General features: G+C 36.8%; 1 protein-coding gene across 1 annotated transcript in view; it reads left to right on the plus strand.

Annotated features, from left to right (window-relative positions):
- The first annotated feature begins 2,052 nt into the window (after nt 1-2,052).
- The window catches only part of LOC140236491 (receptor-type tyrosine-protein phosphatase alpha-like), a 35,181-nt gene continuing 15,434 nt past the window's right edge, over nt 2,053-21,799 (plus strand). Inside the window, exons 1-6 of the mRNA XM_072316414.1 lie at nt 2,053-2,103; nt 8,366-8,453; nt 15,061-15,137; nt 18,785-18,821; nt 19,618-19,715; nt 21,362-21,475. Of these exons, the coding sequence (XP_072172515.1) occupies nt 2,053-2,103; nt 8,366-8,453; nt 15,061-15,137; nt 18,785-18,821; nt 19,618-19,715; nt 21,362-21,475 (465 nt within the window). The remainder of the gene's footprint in view (nt 2,104-8,365; nt 8,454-15,060; nt 15,138-18,784; nt 18,822-19,617; nt 19,716-21,361; nt 21,476-21,799) is intronic.

The raw sequence follows: 21,799 nt of genomic DNA on the forward strand, positions 1-21,799 counted from the left end.
ATTGTATTACAGTTTGACCTTTTAAACCTCGTACATTTGCTACAACGAAGGTAGGTTTACAACAAAGTAGGTGGTTTATTTTTTTTTTTATAGGAAACGTAAAGAACTTCAGAATGCATCTGCCATTCTAATCTATATCCTCATTTTATTTACTTCTTGTTTATCTTTTGTCTGATTTTACTCTCTCATTGAAGCCTAGAAGAGGTGTTCCATATCTGCAAGCACCAATAATAATTAGACTTTTCATGTTGCGTGGTACACAGCATCCCAAAGAAGTTTCTGGTAAATGAACAATTTTGTCAGATAAGTCATTCGCGGTTAGTTGCGTAGGATCGTTTTCAATTGAAAGAAATAAGTCATCATGCGATAATGAGTACTATGCATCATTGCAACAGAAATGAGAAGAATTGTACACGCACTTATTTTATCTGAAGGATTCTTTTTCCCAAATTCCTTGTCGATACTTCTCTAACCTTTCTTTTTCAACAGTATGCACTGGAGGAGACGGAAGCAAAAGCCATCCACAAGTGCCACCACCACTGGTGCCGCCACACACACAGGTTGTGGGTCTGGAGGGGTGGGTCTGGACATGCATCTTAGGTAAGCATATTTCCCTCCTCTATAGCGTTGCCAAGTAGTTACTGTAAGTGGTTGTCGTGTTGTCTTAATTTTGATTTTTTATTTAACTGATTTCCCCTGCATGTCTTTGTTTGACCTTTTCCCCGCAATCGTTTCCTTCTCCTTCGCAGGGGTAGGGCTCATTGTGAAGAGGTAGAAATGCGTCACATTAAGTCCTGGAAGCGTAAGTAAAATTCTTGCACGTGGTGAAAAATAAAGTTATCTTAATTCTCTTGCCTTACAAAATCCTTCGATTTATCGGTGGCAGTTTATGTTCTTATCGTCGCCAGACAAATTTAGTCATTCTGCGCTCCTATTCACTCAGAGTTTCAGGTTGTTCATGCCCTTGCCGTTCTTACCCTCTTTTTTTTCGCCTATCTAATCTTTGGAGTAATAAATCACAATTTCATGGCCTTATTGGTGCTCAAATTCTGTTCACTTATCTTTTATCAGAATTTCAGGTTGTTCACAGCATCACCGCTCTCTAAAAATGAATTGTCAACATCGAAATATATGAATATATAAGCACTATTCTGCTTGCAAGCTTATAGACTTTTACATTTGAAGACACTTTAATTGCCAGAAATATACAGCAAAATGATATTACTCATTCTTGGTTCCTGTAGACAAAATATGTAAATGAAAATTCATTAAAAATGGAACCATACCCTGAACAATTCTCTCTCTAAAAAACCTTTCTCTTTCACAAATGCTCTTAAAACATGTGTTTCTTTTCAGTTCACCATAAGAAGAGCAGAACTTGCCTTTACAATTCCTAACTGAGTGTCTTATTCTACTACTGCAGCTTAGGTGTGTTTGTATCACTGCTCATTATAAAATATGCACAAAATATAATTGTTTCTTAATTACTTTATCACTTTCATATTTTTGATCTGCTCTTTGATATTACCGATACAATGAGAATCAATGATTCATGTATTTTTAATCATTGAGATACCTACACTGTAATATATTAGAGTTAAAGCCGGCGCATATTAATGGTGTAATGAACTAAGAACAAAAAAATGCACAACTGAAACAAAAACTAAACCTTTCATCTCATTTTCTTTGTCCCTCTGATCTCATTGACATAATCACCTCCAGACAGTCATTTCTCATGAACAAAGTGATAGCTTTTGAAGAGTGTGTGTTAGATCACGAATAGCTATTTTTTTAATAACTATGCTTAAACGATTAGCGGAGTGCATGATGACTCTGGGAAGTGTCTGTTTTGTTTGCAAATACCTCTTCGAAGACGAAAAACTTCAGCCTGCTTGTTTTGCTGCATCAAGTTTCAATGGAAGCAATGATAAAGACGATGTCGACAATCGACACACTTTTGACGAAAACAACCAAGACGTATTGCTCAATGACAACGTCCAGCAAGATAAATTACTACGGCCAGCTATTCCCACAGACCGGCTAGCGGAATACATGTCTGGCATTAACTTAAGAGGGGCCACTGGCTTTCAGGACGAATTTGAGGTAAAAGGATTTACATCCACTCTTTAGAACACTTGCCTAACCACTTTCCAATTTACATTAAGCAAAAAGTATTCTGAGTGTGACACTTTGAGTTAAATGTTGTGGAAGATTAAACAGGGCGATTGGCAAAATGATAAGTGATATCCTGAGAAGAAACGTATGTTATGTTTTTGTATATTCTATATTATGATATCAGCGACTCTGAGAGTGAGCTGAAAAAGGAGTAATTAGGGTATTTATACGTTTAGGCCTACTATTGGTATTTCTTTAAACAGCTGCATTAAAGTCAAGAAGGTGTTTTGTCTGTTATCAAGTTCACGTTATCTATTATATTGTGATATTTTATTTTAGATGGTGATGCAGCCCCCGGCCCCACAAAAACACAATTTTGGATCTTCTGAAAAAATGAAGGGGGGGGGGGGGTGGAGGATAAACAAAGCACATAACTCTTCAATGGTTGTTCCTACATGTGGTGTGTTACTCTATACAATGGACATTCCTGACCTAATCTTCTTGATCTAAATCATTTAAAGAAATTACACATTTTGGAAAAGTGTGTATTAAGAAAAGAGGCTTTAGGGTTTAAGGTCTATTCAAGTAATTAATCTCACCGAGCTGCCCTCTGTGCACTGAACGACACTAAAGACAGGATGTAAATCTCTGTAGCAACCACAATGAAGAGATTATCTGATGAGGCTTAAATTTGATTTTCACACTCGTTGAGCACATTCTATTCATTGATGATAATGACCTTGAACGCAGTAGCACCATCTTTCAAAAAGGTATCAGCCTTGACGGTGAGGAGTGTGTGAAGGGGTTTTAATAAATGGAAAGAGACCTATGACACTTACCTTTACTTACACTACGCTTCAAAAAAATCACAATTTATGTAAAAAAGAATTCCTCTTTAAACAAAATATAAAAACCTGAGAATTGACAAAATCAATCAATTTCACCTATAGACAATATTGAGTCCTCACGCAAAATGAGGGTATGCGAATTTTGTTGGTTTTGTGATGCACGGTAACGTATAGCCTGACGACGGATAATGTAAACTCCCACAAAAGAGAAAACAGAACGATGAAGCAATGGATTGTTTTGTCACTATTTACTTATGTGCCGAAAAAGATGACTGATGCTATATATCATTGTGATAAATCATCATTCAAAAAAAAAATCGTTCTGAAGCTGGAAACCAACTTTCTTTACAAGTTCAGACTAAGCTATTATAACAAGCCTTGATTCATCGAGGATACTCAATTCATACATTAGAATTACAAATTAGTATACAAAGAACAAAGAACAAAGAAACACAAAATTCAACATCAACATTTAAAGTATGGTGAACAAGAAAAAAATGTCGGTATTCATAAACAAAGTGATTTATATATTTCTGCAAAGCTTAAGTCTCTAGGAATATGAATAGTTAACTTTCAGAAGGTGAAAATGTCTTTAGAACGATTGAGAGATGGTGTTTTGAGGCCCTTTTTAGACCACCTGAACCCGATCTGATGGCGAAATTTTTGTGACCAAAATTATGACGTCATGACATGGACGAATCAGCCCTGCGCTCGGCTGATGTGATACGCTACCGCTAGCTAACTTTGCACCCAAGCTACGCTCTGTATCACGCCGCCGCGCGCGCCGTGGTTCGCATTCAAAGCGTGAATTCCACATGATGGCCTGAGTGCACCGAGGTATCTGTACGTGTCTTGTTTACTCTATCAAGCAAAAGTGAGTTATACTTTCACTTATTGAATCCATCTTCCTTCGAATTACCATGAAGTATACCTTTTTAAATTTCTACTTGCGCTTTCGCGCCTCAGTCTCTACTCTTAAACGGCTTATAGTAACCGTTTAATAGGCCTAATTAGTACAGTAGTAGAGCCTAACGTTACGGTAGAACAAAAACTCTGACCTAGCTAACGTAAGGATCTACGTAGTGGAGTAGCCTATGTAGGGTTGGACCTACTACTCATCGACCGCCTATGTTTATTTGCTTGATAAGAATATTCAACACTGAAATTCACGTAAAAAACTTGACCTACGTGATTGAGAAAATCCAGCTCTATCAAATGCCGTTGTTCCCTTTTCGATTCGAAGTTTCAGTGCAAAAATGTCGCCGACGAACTAGCGTGGCCTCGTTTCAGCTCCCCGCGGTAAATCGCGTTATCGGGGTCGACCGCTGTTTTTTGCAATGACAATGCACGCAAACCGACTTGTATTGCACACCGTGTTGTAGAAAACGTCAACGAAGCTTTTTAGGAACTTCCATAGACATTACATTGTGCTGTCATTACGATTCGGTGAAAAATATTCATTCGAAATTTTGTCCTTGATTAAAACCATTAATGAACAGTGAATTATCGCGTTTTCCCACACCATCCTCATCTACATTCAAAGCCGATCCATTTTTATGTGCTTTGCGCGCAGACGAAGTGCGTACTAAGTGTTCAGTGCGCGAATTATACGCGGTCGGTTTAAAAGAATGTGGTCGATATGTAGTGGGGATACCATACACACCAAACTAGCTCTCCGGCGGGGACTCGGCGGTTCGCTACTGACGTTGCTTCAGACTATATTATTAGTATTATTATGGCTATTATTTATTTATTCATTTATTTATTTATTTATTCATTCATCTCTTCTTCTTTTTTTAAATAATGGTACATTTTACCCTGCTGTTTCTGCCGATAAAGCAGATGCGACTAAAGACAGGCAAGGTACAGTATTGTATTGCATCCGCTCACAAAGAACTACGTGCTTTATGAATGGCGGACTCGATGTAGAGCTAGCTAGCGCTGCACACTCGATCGTAAAGGGTACGTTAGTCCATGTCATGATGTCATATTTTAGGGCCCCGAAAAAGACGGCCGTTCTGGAGCGAAAATCGGTGAAGTAAATCAGTCAGTTTTAACTCGCGATTTTTCAGTGGTACAAATATATTTTAAAAAGTCACATAAAAAATCTGTTTTAACAGACATTTCCCTCTGCTTTGACACCTTCTTTTGTATGATTTTCTTGATTTTAATGTCTCGTTCACCATCCTTTAAAGCCCTCGGAGAGGTTGCATCATCGACTCCCCTCTGTGTTTGTTTTTCCCCTTGTCGACCATATATATATATATACACATGAGATTAAAACCTAAAATGGCATTAAAAAATGTCATTTTTTGTTTGTTTTTGTGTTTGTTTTTCCCCTTGTCGACCATATATATATATATATATATGAAGAGTTTGTTTGCAAAAACCGTTAAGTCCATATTTGCCAAATGGAGATATTTGCGATTAAAGGTCAAGAAAAATAAAGAGAACAATAGAAAATTTTGCTTCTTTTGTCCATAACTTCAATATACCAATATATCATTTAAAAGGTACTATTTTGTACTTATGACACAGACCGTACTTCTAAATCTTCAAAAATGGACTTATCGGTTTTTGCGAACAAACTCTTCATATATACATATATATATAGACACGATGTCTATCTTGAAAGTCAAATAGTTGTTTTATCCCTGCTGCATAAACAAAGCTGCCACTACGTCGACAAGGTTTCAATGAGCATTAACCATAAAAGCAGCAGGACCTTTTCACTGTTCTATTGGGCACATGTTGCTTCTTTTTGCTTCTTTCTTGCGCGAAAGCAGCATGTACTGTCTGAGTGCTGCATTTTCCACTGCACAGTCATGCATAATTATCTCCATTGGCAACTTATAAAAGAATGTAATGTTAGCCTATGCAATGGGGAAAAATGAAGACATCTGAGAATATATACAAATCTTTCAAAGGTCATTACTTTCAAGCGGTTGTGGTGAAAAATAGTTACAAAAACAAACAGATCAAATAATCATCTCATGAGAGAGTCTGAACACACACATACACACACACCCACACATACACACACACACACATATATGTATAATATATGAATATACATAAATGTGTATCAGTGCTCCACCTTGCTAAATGATATCCTTCAATGCTTCAAAAATGAATAGATTGCCTCTTTCCTCAATTATACTAGTATCATACAACACCTAATGCTTCTAGTTTTTAATTAAAAGGGGTATTCTCCCCGTGTTGCTGAGGCAGGTTTTCATAAGAAAAAAAAATCAATGACCCTTTGTACTGTATTCTAAAATCTATACAGATTTAAAACAAAATACAATCTCATGCAAAGAAAGAAAAGTAGCACTTTACCGGACAATTAATGCTTCTGTGGACAACTTGACACAGCAAAAACATACAAACAAACGGGGGCATCCCACGAGACCGACACCCACGAGTCATACGGTCCACGAGACCGACATCAATAATAGGTCCATTAGTCATACAGCCCACGAGTTATACGGCTCAGGAGTCATACAGCCCATGAGTTCGACACTACGCACAAAAGGCTCATGAGACCGACACTAAACAAACATAGCCCACGAGACCGACACTAAGCAATAAAGGCTCATGAGACCGACACTAAGCAAAGAAAGCCCACGAGACCGACAGTAGGCAAAAAAGGCCCACGAGACCGACACTAAGCTAAAAAGGCTCACGAGACCGACACTAAGCAAAGAAAGCCCACGAGACCGACAGTAGGCAAAGAAGGCCCACGAGACCGACAGGATAAACAGCGCCATCTACATGTCAATCACCTGTACAGGGTGTTCCATAAGTGGAAAAATAATATGCTGGTGGTAGTAATTTCGTCATGCTATCAATTGAAAGATGGTGACCATCTACATAATTATGAACGACATCAAACATGTATTTCTACATACTGGGGGGGGGGGGGCAAGTGTGTCAGGGAGCGACATTTTTATCAAGTAGAAAAACAGAATTGTGTTCTTCATCCCCCCCAAAAAAAATATAGAAGAATTAGTATTCTTCATCCCCCCCAAAAAAAAGAGACAAAAAACCCACAAATGAATTAAAAAGAGGGCAAGAACGATGTATGGATTAATTTTAGAGCTTTGATAATGCCATCGTGCTATTTTGATAGGCTTTCCCAGTTTTTAGCTAGAAGATGGACAGGATATAATTTTTACCTCTTCTCTTTCCCGATTCACTAGTTACTTATTCTATTTTAGATATTCTACCCTCCTGCTTGGAAGTTTTGCAGTAAGATCTACTTGTAATTTTCTCTGTAACTATAATGTAATGCTACTGATTAAAACGTTTTATATCGCAGGGATTCACCTCAATTTGTGGCTTGTGTTATTCTCCTCCACACATAACATTTTTTCGTGAAATACAATAGCTCTTTTCATGGATGCATCTTATTATTTCCGAATCCCTTACGCTTCCTTAATAGACGATTACGTTATTTTTTTATTTTTTATTAATACTAATTCAACACCCTCGCAGGTTTACTGTGGAAAGATCTGTCACACACTTTCACTGTACTTTGTTCGTTTTTTTTTTTTCACAAACAAACACCCATGCAAACACAATTAAAGATCCTGATCATTTCAGCGGGGGGGGGGGGGGGGGGCAACTGATGGGGTTACACCCTGCCGGAGATGGCAACTCTTCTTTTCCATCTCTCATATCTTCCTATGCTATTATCAGGACACCCTATACAATTTATTGGTCTATAGGTGGCGCTGTTCATCCTGTCGGTCTCGTGGGCCTTCTTTGCTTAGTGTCGGTCTCGTGAACCTCTTTTGCGTAATGTCGGTCTCGTGAGCCTTGTATGCGTAGCGTCGGTCTCGTGGACCTTTTAAGTGTAGTGTCGGTCTCGTGGGCTTTGTTTGCTTACTGTCGGTCTCATGAGCCTTTTGTACGTAGTGTCGGTCTCGTGAGCCGTATAACTCCTGGGCTTATTTTACTTGATGTCGAACTCGTGGGCTTTATTTACTTAGTGTCGAACTCGTGGGCTGTATAACTGGTGGGCTGTATGACTTGTGAGCTGTATGACTCGTGGGCTGTATGACTTGTGAGCTGTATAACTTGTGGGCTGTATGACTCGTGGGTGTCGGTCTCGTGACGTGCACCCAAACAAACACCCACACACATACATACCTACACACATGTATGTAACGCATATGTATACACACATGATAAAGTGTGCGTAAAAATGAGTTTGTGCATACATTATAGTCATTGTATCTATGTATCGTGCAATGTTGAAATTGCATAATACAACAACAATTAATACGATCAACATTACTCAAGAATGAGATATGCAGTCCTCGTGCCGTCGTGTTGTTTTTTTTTTCAATTTTTAACTCTTCTTGATTATGACTTGTGCTTTAAAATTCGTCAATCAGATTTTTCAATTAGAAATGACGTATTCAACCGATGTGGCTAACAAGAAGGAAAACCAGAAGAAGAACCGCTTCATGAACGTCGTGCCATGTAAGTTGGATACGTTTCTTTCCCTCTGACCATTTAAATGACAGATAAAACAAGAAATACGAATATCAACACAACAACACAAAAGAATAGTTGAATCTCTTGATGACAGCCTTCTGGGTTTTTGTCGGCTTGATACCATAATTATTTCCATACAACAGCTGATTCAAGCTAGATAGTGATGCGAACAGCATGTCATGAAGTATAGCACATTATGAGCGAAGTTGCACAGTGCAGCATGACCAGCGTTATTTTGTACTTGATAACATACCTCTATAAAACCGTTGCATTCTTTAACTTGCTTTTCGTACCACTTTGTTCACAGTAAAGTTGTGCAAAATTGCAGTGAACAATCAAACATATCATATGACTGTGGAAATGATTAGAAAACATTCACACACAGACACACCCTCACACCCAAACACACTCATATATATATATATATATATATATATATATATATATATATATACACATATATGGGTCAGAATTTTGAACGATGTACAATTGAGCCAAAACAAGGCAAAATTTAAAAAGTAGGAAATTCTCCAAATCATTCATCTTACCTGAAAGAGTATAACTCAAGCTTAAATATGAACCCAATTATACTAGGATTTTCCCAGAGGAACAAGTTTTTATTCACCGCTGAAGTTTACCATGTCCAGAGCAGCGAACGTCCGTGAGGAATAGTACTGCACATACATTTGAATACCATTCAACATAATTTCCAAAGATCTGATTCAGTTCAAAATCCTAACGAAATATCTTAAGGGACATGTGTTCGTGATTGCAGAATATTAAGCTTGTACTCTTAACCTGTGCGTAATGGTAGACAACTGATGATTTAACTAAATTCGTCATTTCTGTGGAAATATTGCTCTTCCGCTAAACACTTTCTTAACTTTACGCGCATTTTACAGAAACTCAATATTTTCACCTCTTATTTCACTATCCCATACTTTAATCCTCACTCCCAAATAATGATATACCTTTTTAAGATGTATCTCATCTGAGCAGTCTTTATAACCCAACAAACATAGCATAGTTTTCATCACGGAGGTTCGCATGTAGCTCACGGACGTTCGGAACAAGCAAGATATTGAACAATGCAGCTCTCTTGAGTTGGAAACGCATTCTACTCACAACAAACAACAATTTCATGTCCAGAACAAAATCCTCTGCAAAATCCTGAATAGATATTACCAATTCTCAATTATATAAGCTTGTTTATCTTCTCATACTGAGGAATCAAAGAAAACAATTTTTCCATCTCTCGTAAATGAACGTACAAACGTACGTGTAATCTCAGTGACGTAGTCCATCCTTGAGAACGAATATATTTATCAAAATTTCGTTATCATGAAGTAAATATTCAGGTCCTAAACTTGTTATATAAAGTCTACAATGCAAAATTTGCTTTTTATATAACGAACATGGTCACAGCTAAAATTATGACAAAGAATTAATATAGAAAACAGAAGAAATGTGCTCCGTTATAGAAATACGAAGTTTAGCTGGGGAGGGCAAACGAATAAGTTAAGAAGAAATCCCTCTGTGTTTGCTCTTTGTGTTACACACTGTTACCGAGGAGAATTTGTGTTATTATATTAGTCAGAAATGATAATAGGTTCGATACTGCGAAGTTTCGTCATAACAAGACACAATAAGTCCATATACCTTGGATGGATGTTTGTGACTTCGATATTATACAATATGGTTTGTTATAACAAACCTTTTGTAGCGCGTCATTTCGGAGGCTCGTTATTCATACAGTTTGTCAATACGAAAATTGATAGAGTTCGTATAATTATGAAGCTTTTTTATTCGGTAAATGATAGGAATCTCCGAAGGTTAATCGAAGGGCTTATTGGAACATGAAAAATTATGTTCGCTTATCCAAATGTGGAGAAACAAGTTAACAACTAAAATCCTCCAATTTCAAAACCTCATAATAACCGTTTTCAACTAAACGAATATCAGGCCCATTCCACTTTTAGAAGAACGGACCTAAAAATAATGATCCTTAATATCTATTTTTCAAAGAACATTTCTAATAACAAACCTCCTGAATTAACTACAATTTTTTTTCATTTTGGAATAACAAACCTTTGGACATCGGAGTAATGAAACTTTGGAAGAGCGAACGTATCAAAGTGCAACCATAAACCTATTCTTAATCATTACTTTTTTTAACATGTGTTTTCAAAGTAAGCACAAAAGCACAAACAAATTGACGATCTCTCTGTCTCTTAAATGTGAAATGAAAAAAAAAAAATATCTTGGAAAAAAATACAAATGAATATTGCTTTTCATTGATGAGTATAAAACAACACCATGTGATGATAAGCGGAGGATTTGTGTGTTTTCATCAGACAATAATTGTATACTGTATGATTTTTGTTCGCTTGTGACGGCAATTCGATGAATAAAAAACATAAACAAACAAACAAAAACTTCTCCAGAGGAATTTGGTATAACGGGAGTGCACTGGCAATTCTTTTCTCTGTGTGTTGGAGCTCGATCCCTTCTCTGTTTCTCAGTCATTTTCATTCAACTGCTTCCACGTCCTTTTGAAACTTTTCCGTTTCTTATTCAACACATGCTCATTACAGACTTCTTCCGTCATTATCCTGAATGTGATTGCGTAGCACTTATCGGATTTGTTTTGGTTTGTTTTGTTTTGTTTTTGTTTTCTATTTGGTCGCAGCATGATCAGGCTATTGAGGGAATGAGAGAAAAATCGTCATGAAGAGAAAAATAAGAATGAGTTAAGGCATTTAATATCATGACAATTACAGCGAACGTCCGTTATGGAGACCAAAACTGGATGTGTTCTGTTTGAGACGGCAGCTACCATACTCAAAAGATAAACACTTAGAGCACCTGTGACTAAAAAGTGGCACTGATCTTCTTTCTCCTACTATGTAATCCATTGACTTATTCAACCAAAAAAATCCGTGAAAAAAAAAAAAAAACGTTTTCCGTTTGTTATTACAGGTAAATTGAGTGCTGAACGCTATTCACTTTCGGGTATGAGCGGCTCGGTGATTTGGTAATATTTTCAACTAACATTAATCTTATGTGCCGTGATATATTTGTAATTGTCAGAAATTTCCTTTCTCGGACAGAACGTCCGTGAGCGAAACTTTCAGAACCTGTAACAGTACAAATTGTCTCCAGAACCTCATTAGAAAGAAATTTAAACGCACAGAAATTACAGATTACGCAAAATTCCATTTTCCTATAACTTTGTTTTAAGTGTTTAGCTGTTTTTGAATAATTAGAGGGAAAACAAGCGTAAAATTGTGAGTAAATTTTCAATTGTTTGTTCATCATGATCACATAACGCCTTAAAAATTCTGAAACTACTGCTCTAAACTCATTGTTTACTTTGTAAAAGTTTATTTGTCGCTATTCGAGCCAAAAGTTTTAAAGAATACAGGACACTTTCGGGACAAGTTATCCCTATCGGAGGGATTGCATACGTCACGGACGTTCTCTGGAATTATCACGGACGTTCGTTCTACTACTAGGGTCATGTTCCAGGACGGATAACTAATCGGCAGAGAGTACCTAGCCTTCCTAACTCTTTCAAAAATTTGAAAAGGTATTGTCAATGCAAATTATAAGAAATTTGACATCCTTACAACATATGTATTGCTCAGAGGGGGATCAGGAGGTGAATTTTCAGAGAAAATATTAATTATTTGCTTGGTTTTTGGTGAATTGCATGGTCCAAAAACTGCGGACGAACCTCAGTCCGCTCCAAAAATGGCATGCAGCTCCTCGGCTAGAGAGCCAAAGGTAAAATGCACCTTAGTCATCAAAGCAAGATGGTGTCCCACTCGAAAACGTTTTAATCATCACGGACGTTCTTTTTTTCTTGGAGGTTCGTCTAAAAATACCATTTCGGTTCCTATTTGACAAAGGATGGACAGAAACTCAAAACAAACATATTATCGTGTTGCTAGATCTTAGTTGATTACGACTCAGAACAATATCGCCAATAACGTTTCATGGGCTACGATCTTTATTAGAAAATAGCGGAAGCACGTCCGTGACGAAAACTGAGTATAATTTTGCATAAAAGAATATTACGTCCCATGTACAGCCAGCAGACGTACAATTTTTGCAGGATATGTTCATTAGGTGAAACACCAAATTTTCGTATACGTTACAGTTGGGACAACAAAGTAGAATTTGCAGCAGCGATAGAAATAAAAGCATCACGGACGTTCGTCTGTTTAGGACTTTGATATTTCAATTGTTCTCTGTAAATTTATACTTGCTCATAAAGTTCTTATAATTTTGTGGTACATACCCATGATATGTCAGATCCAGAACATGGTCAGATATTAGATGCCACGTACCATTAAAAATGCACATCATTAGTTTGAAAAACAAAAATTATTGTGAAAATAGCGTTTTTACCGTATTTTTACGCTTTAAGTCCTTGTGAAATGAAAAATATCAGGCAAAAGTCAACCAAACCATATATTTCCTGAAAGGAAATTTACCAATCTTTGAGATGACATGAAAAAATCCGGTTTCTTAGATCATCCTGGCGTGTTCTAAGGGAAAGAATGTCATAAGGTACGAAAATTGGCAATTGTACATCGTTCAATATATATATATATATATATATATATATATATATATATATATATATATATATATCAGGGCTCCAAACTAACGTTTATTTTTGGTGGCCCGAAAGTAAAATCTGGTGCCCCCCCCCCCCAAAAAAAAAAAAAAAATCAAGAAAAACATAAGAAAAACTAAATTGGTCCTACTAAACATAAAAAAAAAATAAATAGTAAGTATTACTGAAGTGATACAGGTACCCATGTCTAAAATAAATGAATAGAAAATTCAATCATCTTACCGTTATTCTGAGTTCTAAAATTTAGAAAATATGCTTATAGATTATTATAAAAGTTGATGCCTATTTAGGTGGTCAAACTTACGTTTGAAATGATAAAATGGGAGCATTTGCAGACATTTTGTTAACAGCCGACATTTGTTTTGGCATTGCAAAGAGCCGAAAGTTACCGTTATTCATTTCTGATTGTAAAAGCAATCATCTAACATTTACTAATATCTTAACTCCTTACGGAGCCGAATGTTACCGTTAATCATTTTGAAATGTAAAAGCAAACAACTGACATTAATTCTAGCATCTTACGGAGCTGAATGTTATCGTTATTCATTTCCGAACGTGAAAGTGCTGCTGCAGCAAACATCCACTATAAGCATCTAATTGATACCGTTAATCATTTCCAAATGTCAAAGCAACAATCTGTTATTCATTTTAGCATCGTACGGAGCAGAATATTATCGTTATTCATTTCCACATTTAAAAGCAAACATCCGACATTTATTTTATTATCGTACGGAGCCGAATGTTATTTTTTTTTTCATTTTTGAACGTCAAGGCAGACATCAGACATTTTACTTTAACATCAAACGCAGCTGATTGTTACTGTTATTCATTTCGAAATGTAAAAGCAAATATCCGACATTTATTTTAGCATCGTATGGAGCAGAATATTACTGCTATTCACTTTCGAACGTAAAAGCAGTCATCTGACATTCATTTTAGCATCTTCCGGAGTTGAATGTTATTGCTATTTGCTTTCGAAAGTAACAGCAAACATCCGACATTTATTTAATCATCGTACGGAGTTAAATATTATTGTTATTCATTTCCGAACGTCAAAGGGATCATTCGACATTTATTTTACCATCTTCCGGAGCTGAATGTTATTGCTATTTACTTTCGAACGTGAAAGCGAACATCCGGCATTTATTTTATTATCGTACGAAGTTGAATATTATTGTTATTCATTTCCGAACGTCAAAGCAAATATCAGACATTTATTTCAGCATCTTCCGGTGCTGAATGTTGTTGCTATTTACATTCGAACATGAAAACAAACATCAGACATTCATTTTATCATCGTACGGAGTTGAATATTTTAATGTTATTCATTTCCGAACGTCAAAGGTATCATTCAACATTTACTTTATAGCATCTTCCAGAGCTGAATGTTATTGCTATTTACTTTCGACATTTGGCATTCATTTTATCATCGTACATTTCCGAACGTCAAAGCAAACATTCGACATTTATTTCAGCATCTTCCGGAGCCAAATGTTATCGTTATTCATTTCCGAACGCAAAATCAAATATCTGACATTAATTTTAGCACCGTACGGAGCTGAATCTTACCGTTATTCATTTCCAAAACGTAAAAGCAAACATCCGACATTTATTTTAGTATCATACGGAGTCGAATATTACCGTTATTCATTTCCAAAATTAAAAGCAAACATCTGACATTTATCTTACGGACCCAATTGTAACCGCTGTCCATTTCCATAAGTAAAGGCAAACATCGGACCTTTTTTGGTGGCCCGATCGGGCCACCAAAATCTTCATTTCTGAAATTTTGGTGGCCCGTCGTGCGTTTTTGGTGGCCCCGGGCCACCGGGCCACCGTTAGTGTCGAGCCCTGTTAATATATATGTGTGTGTGTATTTGTGTGCGTGTGTCATGCTGATAAATGAGATAATATTTGGCATAATTCATACGTTCATGCCTTGTACAGATGACCATTCTCGGGTAAAGTTGAACTTGCTTAGGAGAGATCCAAATTCTGATTACATCAATGCATCATGGATACACGTAAGCATGAAGCGCTCTTTATAAATCCATAAGAATGCGTCACAATGATGACTGGTAGTGATTTGATTCTCCGTTCGTTACAATACGTCATACATTCTACGTCTTATCAACAGTACGTGTTGTGTTAACATAGAGGGATTTGTGTCGTGGGCGAGAACACTTTAAAGTATTGTTTACCATTGGGAGCAGTGACTTTAAAGAAAAAAAATGTTCGCGTTATCACATTTGATGGATATGTGTGGACCCATTTTATACAAAACATACTACCATGTGAAAATTTCGTAATAATTATAATATAATGACATAGCACTTTTTTCTCAATAAACAATAAATGAAGACAGATTATTCTAGAGACAATTTTATTATAACTTCTGTTCACACTATATATTCGACAATTATTATAAACTTTACCATTGATTATACTGATTATCATCTTACATTTGTTGTTTCTATCCCTAACTCTCAATTTAGAATTATTTTGAAGGAATACAGCTTGCTTTTTGTTTCATCTGTGAATGGTGAATGATGCCTTTAAAGATATGGATATGCGTGGACCCATTTTATACAAAACATACTACCATATGAAAATTTCGTAATAATTATAATATGATGACATAGCACTTTTTTCTCAATAAACAATAAATGAAGACAGATTATTCTAGAGACAATTTTATTATAACTTCTGTTCACACTATATATTCGACAATTATTATAAACTTTACCATTGATTATACTGATTATCATCTTACATTTGTTGTTTCTATCCCTAACTCTCAATTTAGAATTATTTTGAAGGAATACAGCTTGCTTTTTGTTTCATCTGTGAATGGTGAATGATGCCTTTAAAGATGAAGTAGAAACTGCCAAAATGTACAGTTATTAATGTGCCATAAGGGTATGGAACAATGGATGATGAAACAGCAACAGAACTCTTAAACATACGTGTCAGACACATATTTTTTTCTTTGTTAATCAACGGGGTTATTTTTTTTATTTCAGAGCCTCCAGTTATCTCTTCTGGGTTTCATAATTACATGTTATGTGTACTCACTCGTGCGTGACCAAGCAGATTTCATTGTGTATGTATGTATGTATGTATGTATGTATGTATATGTATGTATATCTATATCTTACTCGTGCGTGACCAAACAGATTTCATTGTGTATGTATGTATGTATGTATGCCTGTATATCTATATCTTATGAAATTATTTATGTGTTGACTTTGTCGTTATTTACATGCATTAATTCATTACAAAGAGTCAATGTGATCAAATCTGTCATTTTCTTAATCAAGCAAGTCGAATGCAAACGGACCACATGTGTATAATAAAAAGTTATATGTTAAGATTTTTTGATTTTTTTTTATAGCCCACCTAAGCCAAAGCATTACGCGATCTGTTCCGATCAATCATACACGGCGTCTGTGTTACGTTGTCTGCCGTGTGTAAACTATATCTTATATAATACACTTCTTCTCCTTGAAAACTCATCGAAGAAACTCCATTAAAAATGGCAGGAAGCATCCCGAGGGAAGTACGATCTCAGTTGTTTGAGTAGGCACCCTGCACCCCCTCACACAGATTACGATGTTTGTAAAAGTCTTCTTCTCTGAAACCAGAAGTGATAGAGCGAATCCTGATGACTGCATAGCTTGAAGTCCGTTCATGGCGGAACCGAGATGCCCCTCGATGCCCGGGGTGGTAGTGGTCCAATATTTGGCGTTTAATTTTACATTTTCATTTCCTTCTTGAAAACGCATAGTCAATTTTCACCGAACTTGGTAGGTATTAAAGGTGCATGTCACGAGACCGACACCCACGAGTTTTACAGTCCACGAGCCATAGAGCTCACGAGTCATACAGTCCATGCATTATACAGCTATACAGCCCATGAGTTCGACATTAAGCTGACAAGGACCACGAGACCGACACATAAAGCCCCGTGTTGTATCTGTCGAACTCGTGGGCTGTTTTTACCTAGTGTCGAACTCATGGGCTTTATTTGCCCAGAGTCGAACTCATGGGCCATAGACTCGTGCACTATCCATGGACCTCTTTTCAATGCGGAACTCGTAGGCTGTATGACTCGTGGGTGTCGGTCTTGTGGGATGACCCCGGTATTATGGCTATTGGCTTTAGTATAGAGGGTGATAGGGTGATAAAATGCCTTAGGCCTATACTGGTACAAAATTTACGCCATTTCGTTCCCTTGCCCCCCCCCCCCCCCCGAGCACATTGTCAAGGAGATAGGGAAAGGGGGGGGGGGGAGACAGACAATATCCCAAAATCAAGGAATCTTCTTCTCTCAAACCTGAAAAGATCAGCAAAGTTTGTGCTATAAGTGTGTTATTTATATACAATAATTAGAAATGATTTAAGTTTGTATGCAAATGGTTGAAATCAATAAAACATATTTTTTTTAAGTTAGATCTATAAGTAAGTTAGATCAGTGGCTCTATAGTTTCAGGTTTGTCTATGGGATAGACGTGGAAAGGGGGAGGGGATCAAGTTAGAACCCAATTTTCACTTTTGATCTCCTCGAAACGCATGGTCAGATTTTTAACGAACTTGAAAGATGTTATCGCTAGAGTATCGTAGAATATTTGCAAACGTGCACCGTAAGAACCTGAAGTGAAAAACTAAGTTAGTGCTTTGAGTAAGTAGATTGGTGACTACAATAGCAAGGAATTGTGTGTGTGGGGGGGGGGGAGGGAGCGGGGAGAGTTAGGATTTTATTTTCACATGTTTTTATATTCTTGAAAACGTATGAACATTTTTTTTTTTTACCAAACTTGGCAGGCATTATCACTAGTGTAAGAATCGGTAGGGCCTACATATATTTCATACAAGTACTCATAGAATCCCCTAATTAGAAAAAAAAAAATCTTGTTTATAACCAGAAATCTTCTGAGTTAATACATATCTGGGGTAGATTACAGGCATCGGGTGTCGGACCGAATTGGATGCCAGTTATTCTAGTTGTATTTGCTTTGTTTTAATTTCTGTTGTTATCATTTTTACTTTATTCTGTATATATATATATATATATATATATATATATATACATATATATCTCATTACTATTATTATTACTTTTTTTTTTTGCATAACCGAATTATTTGAATACAGTGTACTTGGCAGGTATTTTAACCAGTGTGATTGAATGAAAATCATACATAATGTACAGCATGCCCCCTGGAGCCCTTCAAAGTAGTTTGCTGTATTCTCTCGGGTGTAGCACCCAAAAATTCTGTGGAAGCTGAACTTGCGATACTATGGTAGGCGGGGAACCAACCCTAGGTCCCCCTTTTTTCTCCCGTTCGTAAAATCGTACGTGGAGTATTGCTCTCACAGTGCCATCGTGTTTTTTTTTGTTTGTTTGTTTTGTTTTTTTTTTCAGAGCGCCTACGGACGTCGGAATGTGTCGAGTCGTTTTGCACCCATTTCCTGGCATTTGATAAACACTTCTTTAATCCTCGCCGTCATTCGACATTGCATGAAACCTTTCGCCTTCTCAACTTCATTTAATTTATTTATTTATTTATTTTTTTGTTTCCTTCTCTTTTCCATATCATTGATGCCACCTTGACACTGCATCTCTGAACACTCGTATAACTATCAATTAAAAATTTATTTTCCAATTTAGGGTTATGATACACCGAAGAAGTACATAGCTGCTCAAGGTGCGTTGTCCTTTATTTCTGTATAATATTGTGTTTTAACTATTTGCTTCTGTCTGTGTGTGTGTGTGTGTGTGTGTGTGTATGTGTGTCATTAGAAACGAGCCTATTGATCTCGTTCTGTTCTAAATTGTTTATAAATATGGTGTATGATGTGGTCTGTCTATCCGTATCAGTGCGGCTAAAGACAAAAACCAGTTCAATGAATGCACGATCGATAGAAGTTACAAGAACTACTCTGGATACAGGGTGAAACGGATGCACTTTGCCGGTATCCAGCAAGTTTACGTTGATTTTTTTATTTACTTCTTTATTTCAGGATACGCTTTGTTTCACGTGTGCTTTCAGTGAATAATACAAAATGGATATGATTTGGGATACTAAATTCATTTATTGCAGAAACAGACATGTCTAAAATATTAGTAGAGACATGCCAAACTATAATATAGAAATAGACTTTACTGATCTTGAATTATCAGGACAGAGATAGAAGTAACGACGTCTAAAGAAAATGCATATGGCCAAAAAGCTTCAAGGAATAGCCGGCCTTATTTGATATGTTCAATACATATCCCGCTATGCTGTTTTTGGGTTGAAACACTACACGCGGAAGTCACAGACTGAAATGGAAACTGTAGACACAATTATGGTTTTCCCACACTGTGTCTGCTTTTTTTTCAGACTGCTTCTTCAAAAGTTGAAGTGGTTTGATCTTCCCAAAACATTTTTTTTTTTTTTTTGCCATGGATGACTGATGAAATAACATCTCGTGTGACCGCTTGTTACTTTGATTTCTCAGGGCCGGCAGCTGCCACCATAAATGATTTCTGGCGCATGATCTGGCAGTATGGCTGCAAAAAGGTCATCATGCTTACTAATCTCGTGGAGAGCAAAAAGGTCTGGAAACTAGCCATTACATATATAAGTTATAGAATTATATCTATTGTGAATAATGTATACGCATTTTGCTCTGTGTTATGTTTGATGGAAAAACAGAATGAAAATATAATGAGTTGAATTGATTTGTATATACAGAAAAAACACGCATACATAAAAGCAACGATAAAGAATGAGAACGTATGATAAGTGTATACATGGATTGTGTGTGTTATTTACGTTTATGAGAATGTTTGATATCTGATGTACCAGTCATCGCTAAGGCATCGGCGTAGCCAGCTTATACTATTTGATCGGGGGGGGGGGGGAGGCGGTTTGAATGCGAGGATCGAGGCGACCGAGAGGGAGCGAGCGAGGGAAGGGGGGGGGGGGTAGGGGGTAGGGGGGAGAGATGGGGAGGAGCATACTAGTCTACGAGGAATTGAAAGTTTATTCGATGAAAATCAGTTTTGAAATGGCTGAGATACTCACAAACAAAATAAAACAAAGTGTTACTAGTAAAAGGTGGGTCCCACCTTTTATTAGAAACACTTTGCTTTGGGATATCTCAGCCATTTCAAAACCGATTTTAGTCAAATAAACTTGTTATTCCTCTTAGCATTGTATGCTTTTATTATTTAATAATAGAGATTTATAATTATCTGGCAACGAGTTACAACCTGAATCTATATTTCAGCAGAAATTTTACCATTCCTTTAATGTACACAAACTTTTGGTTATATACTAAGGAGGTGTTGCAAGAATACTTAAAAACAAAACAAAAGAAAACCGGGAGCTTTTTCATTTTAGAACTGAAAATCAAGGATCTGGCACACAACTTTTGTTGGCATATCTTGAAATTTGTCAATCAGAGTAGTGTAGCAAGTCTGTGGAAGGACACAAAGCAGGAGGATGTGGGAGGGGATAAGCCCTGCTCCCTTTCTACAAGAGGGAGATTTTGTACTTTTATGATTGCAGCTAAACGATCTGGTGCACACATTTTTTTTCTTTTTTTAATATTTGGGGGACAAGGGAAAAGGCCTGGGAGAGTGCTATCCCCACCCTTTTCATATGAGGGAGCTCTTGCCTAAGTTGAAATTGAGATATCACGCATACACATATTTGATGGAATATTTGGCAAATTGTAAAAAATTGTACTAAATCTGATGGGTGGGGAGGGGGCGGAGCGGAGGGATATTTCCCTTGTACACGAGGGAAGTTTTGAGCTTTTGAAATTTAAGTGATAAATCAGACTCAAAATTATTCCAATTTTTTTTTTGTCGTATGAAAAGTGTGATAAGGCTAGGGAAAGGGGCACAGAGGGGAAGGGGGTGTGTTGTGGGTGGGTGTTGGAGGGGTATCCCCCTCCCCTCCCAAGCAGCAGAAATTTTGCAATTTCAGAAATGAAATTCAACAAAGGAGGCAAATTATACATCGGAAACCAATAATACGGGCTTCCGCTGCAACATCGTCAACATATGACTCTAGGACCATCGAACCCCTCCTAGTTTATGACGGGTGCATCATTAAGAAATTAATTATTCTTGTAAACTCACACACTGCGAACCCTAACCATGATATTCAAGTTTTGTCTCTTCAGATTTTATGAACTGCATTTTAAGTTACTCTTTATAGACTGTTAGACTGTTTCATCTTGTTTACTTTAGAGAAAATGTGAACAGTACTGGCCTGAAGAGAGTTGTTTCTATGGAGAAATTTATGTTGCTGCTAAAGACAAGCACGTGACCAAGCATTACACCATCAGACGATTTGGCATTGGTGTAAGTGAATAAGTCCCTTTGACTAATGAAAGAATATAGATAAGAAATACCATCAATGTTGTTTTAATATGAATATAATGATTATAATGATAATTATAATAATAGTGACTATTTGTATAGCTCAGAGGTGCACCTTTCAGTGCTCATGGCGCTTCAAAAATGAAAAAAAAAAAACCAACCCATCATGTATACATGTTCAAACATAACAACTGAGAAGAAGATGGCAAACAACAAACAAACACATACCAGATAAAGAATACATTGTTCCAAACATTATGGACAGCAATTATAGTCCTCAGTGTAAGAGAAACAGATACTTTTTAA

This window comes from Diadema setosum, chromosome 13 (assembly GCF_964275005.1).
Source record: "Diadema setosum chromosome 13, eeDiaSeto1, whole genome shotgun sequence".
Lineage (NCBI taxonomy): Eukaryota > Metazoa > Echinodermata > Echinoidea > Diadematoida > Diadematidae > Diadema > Diadema setosum.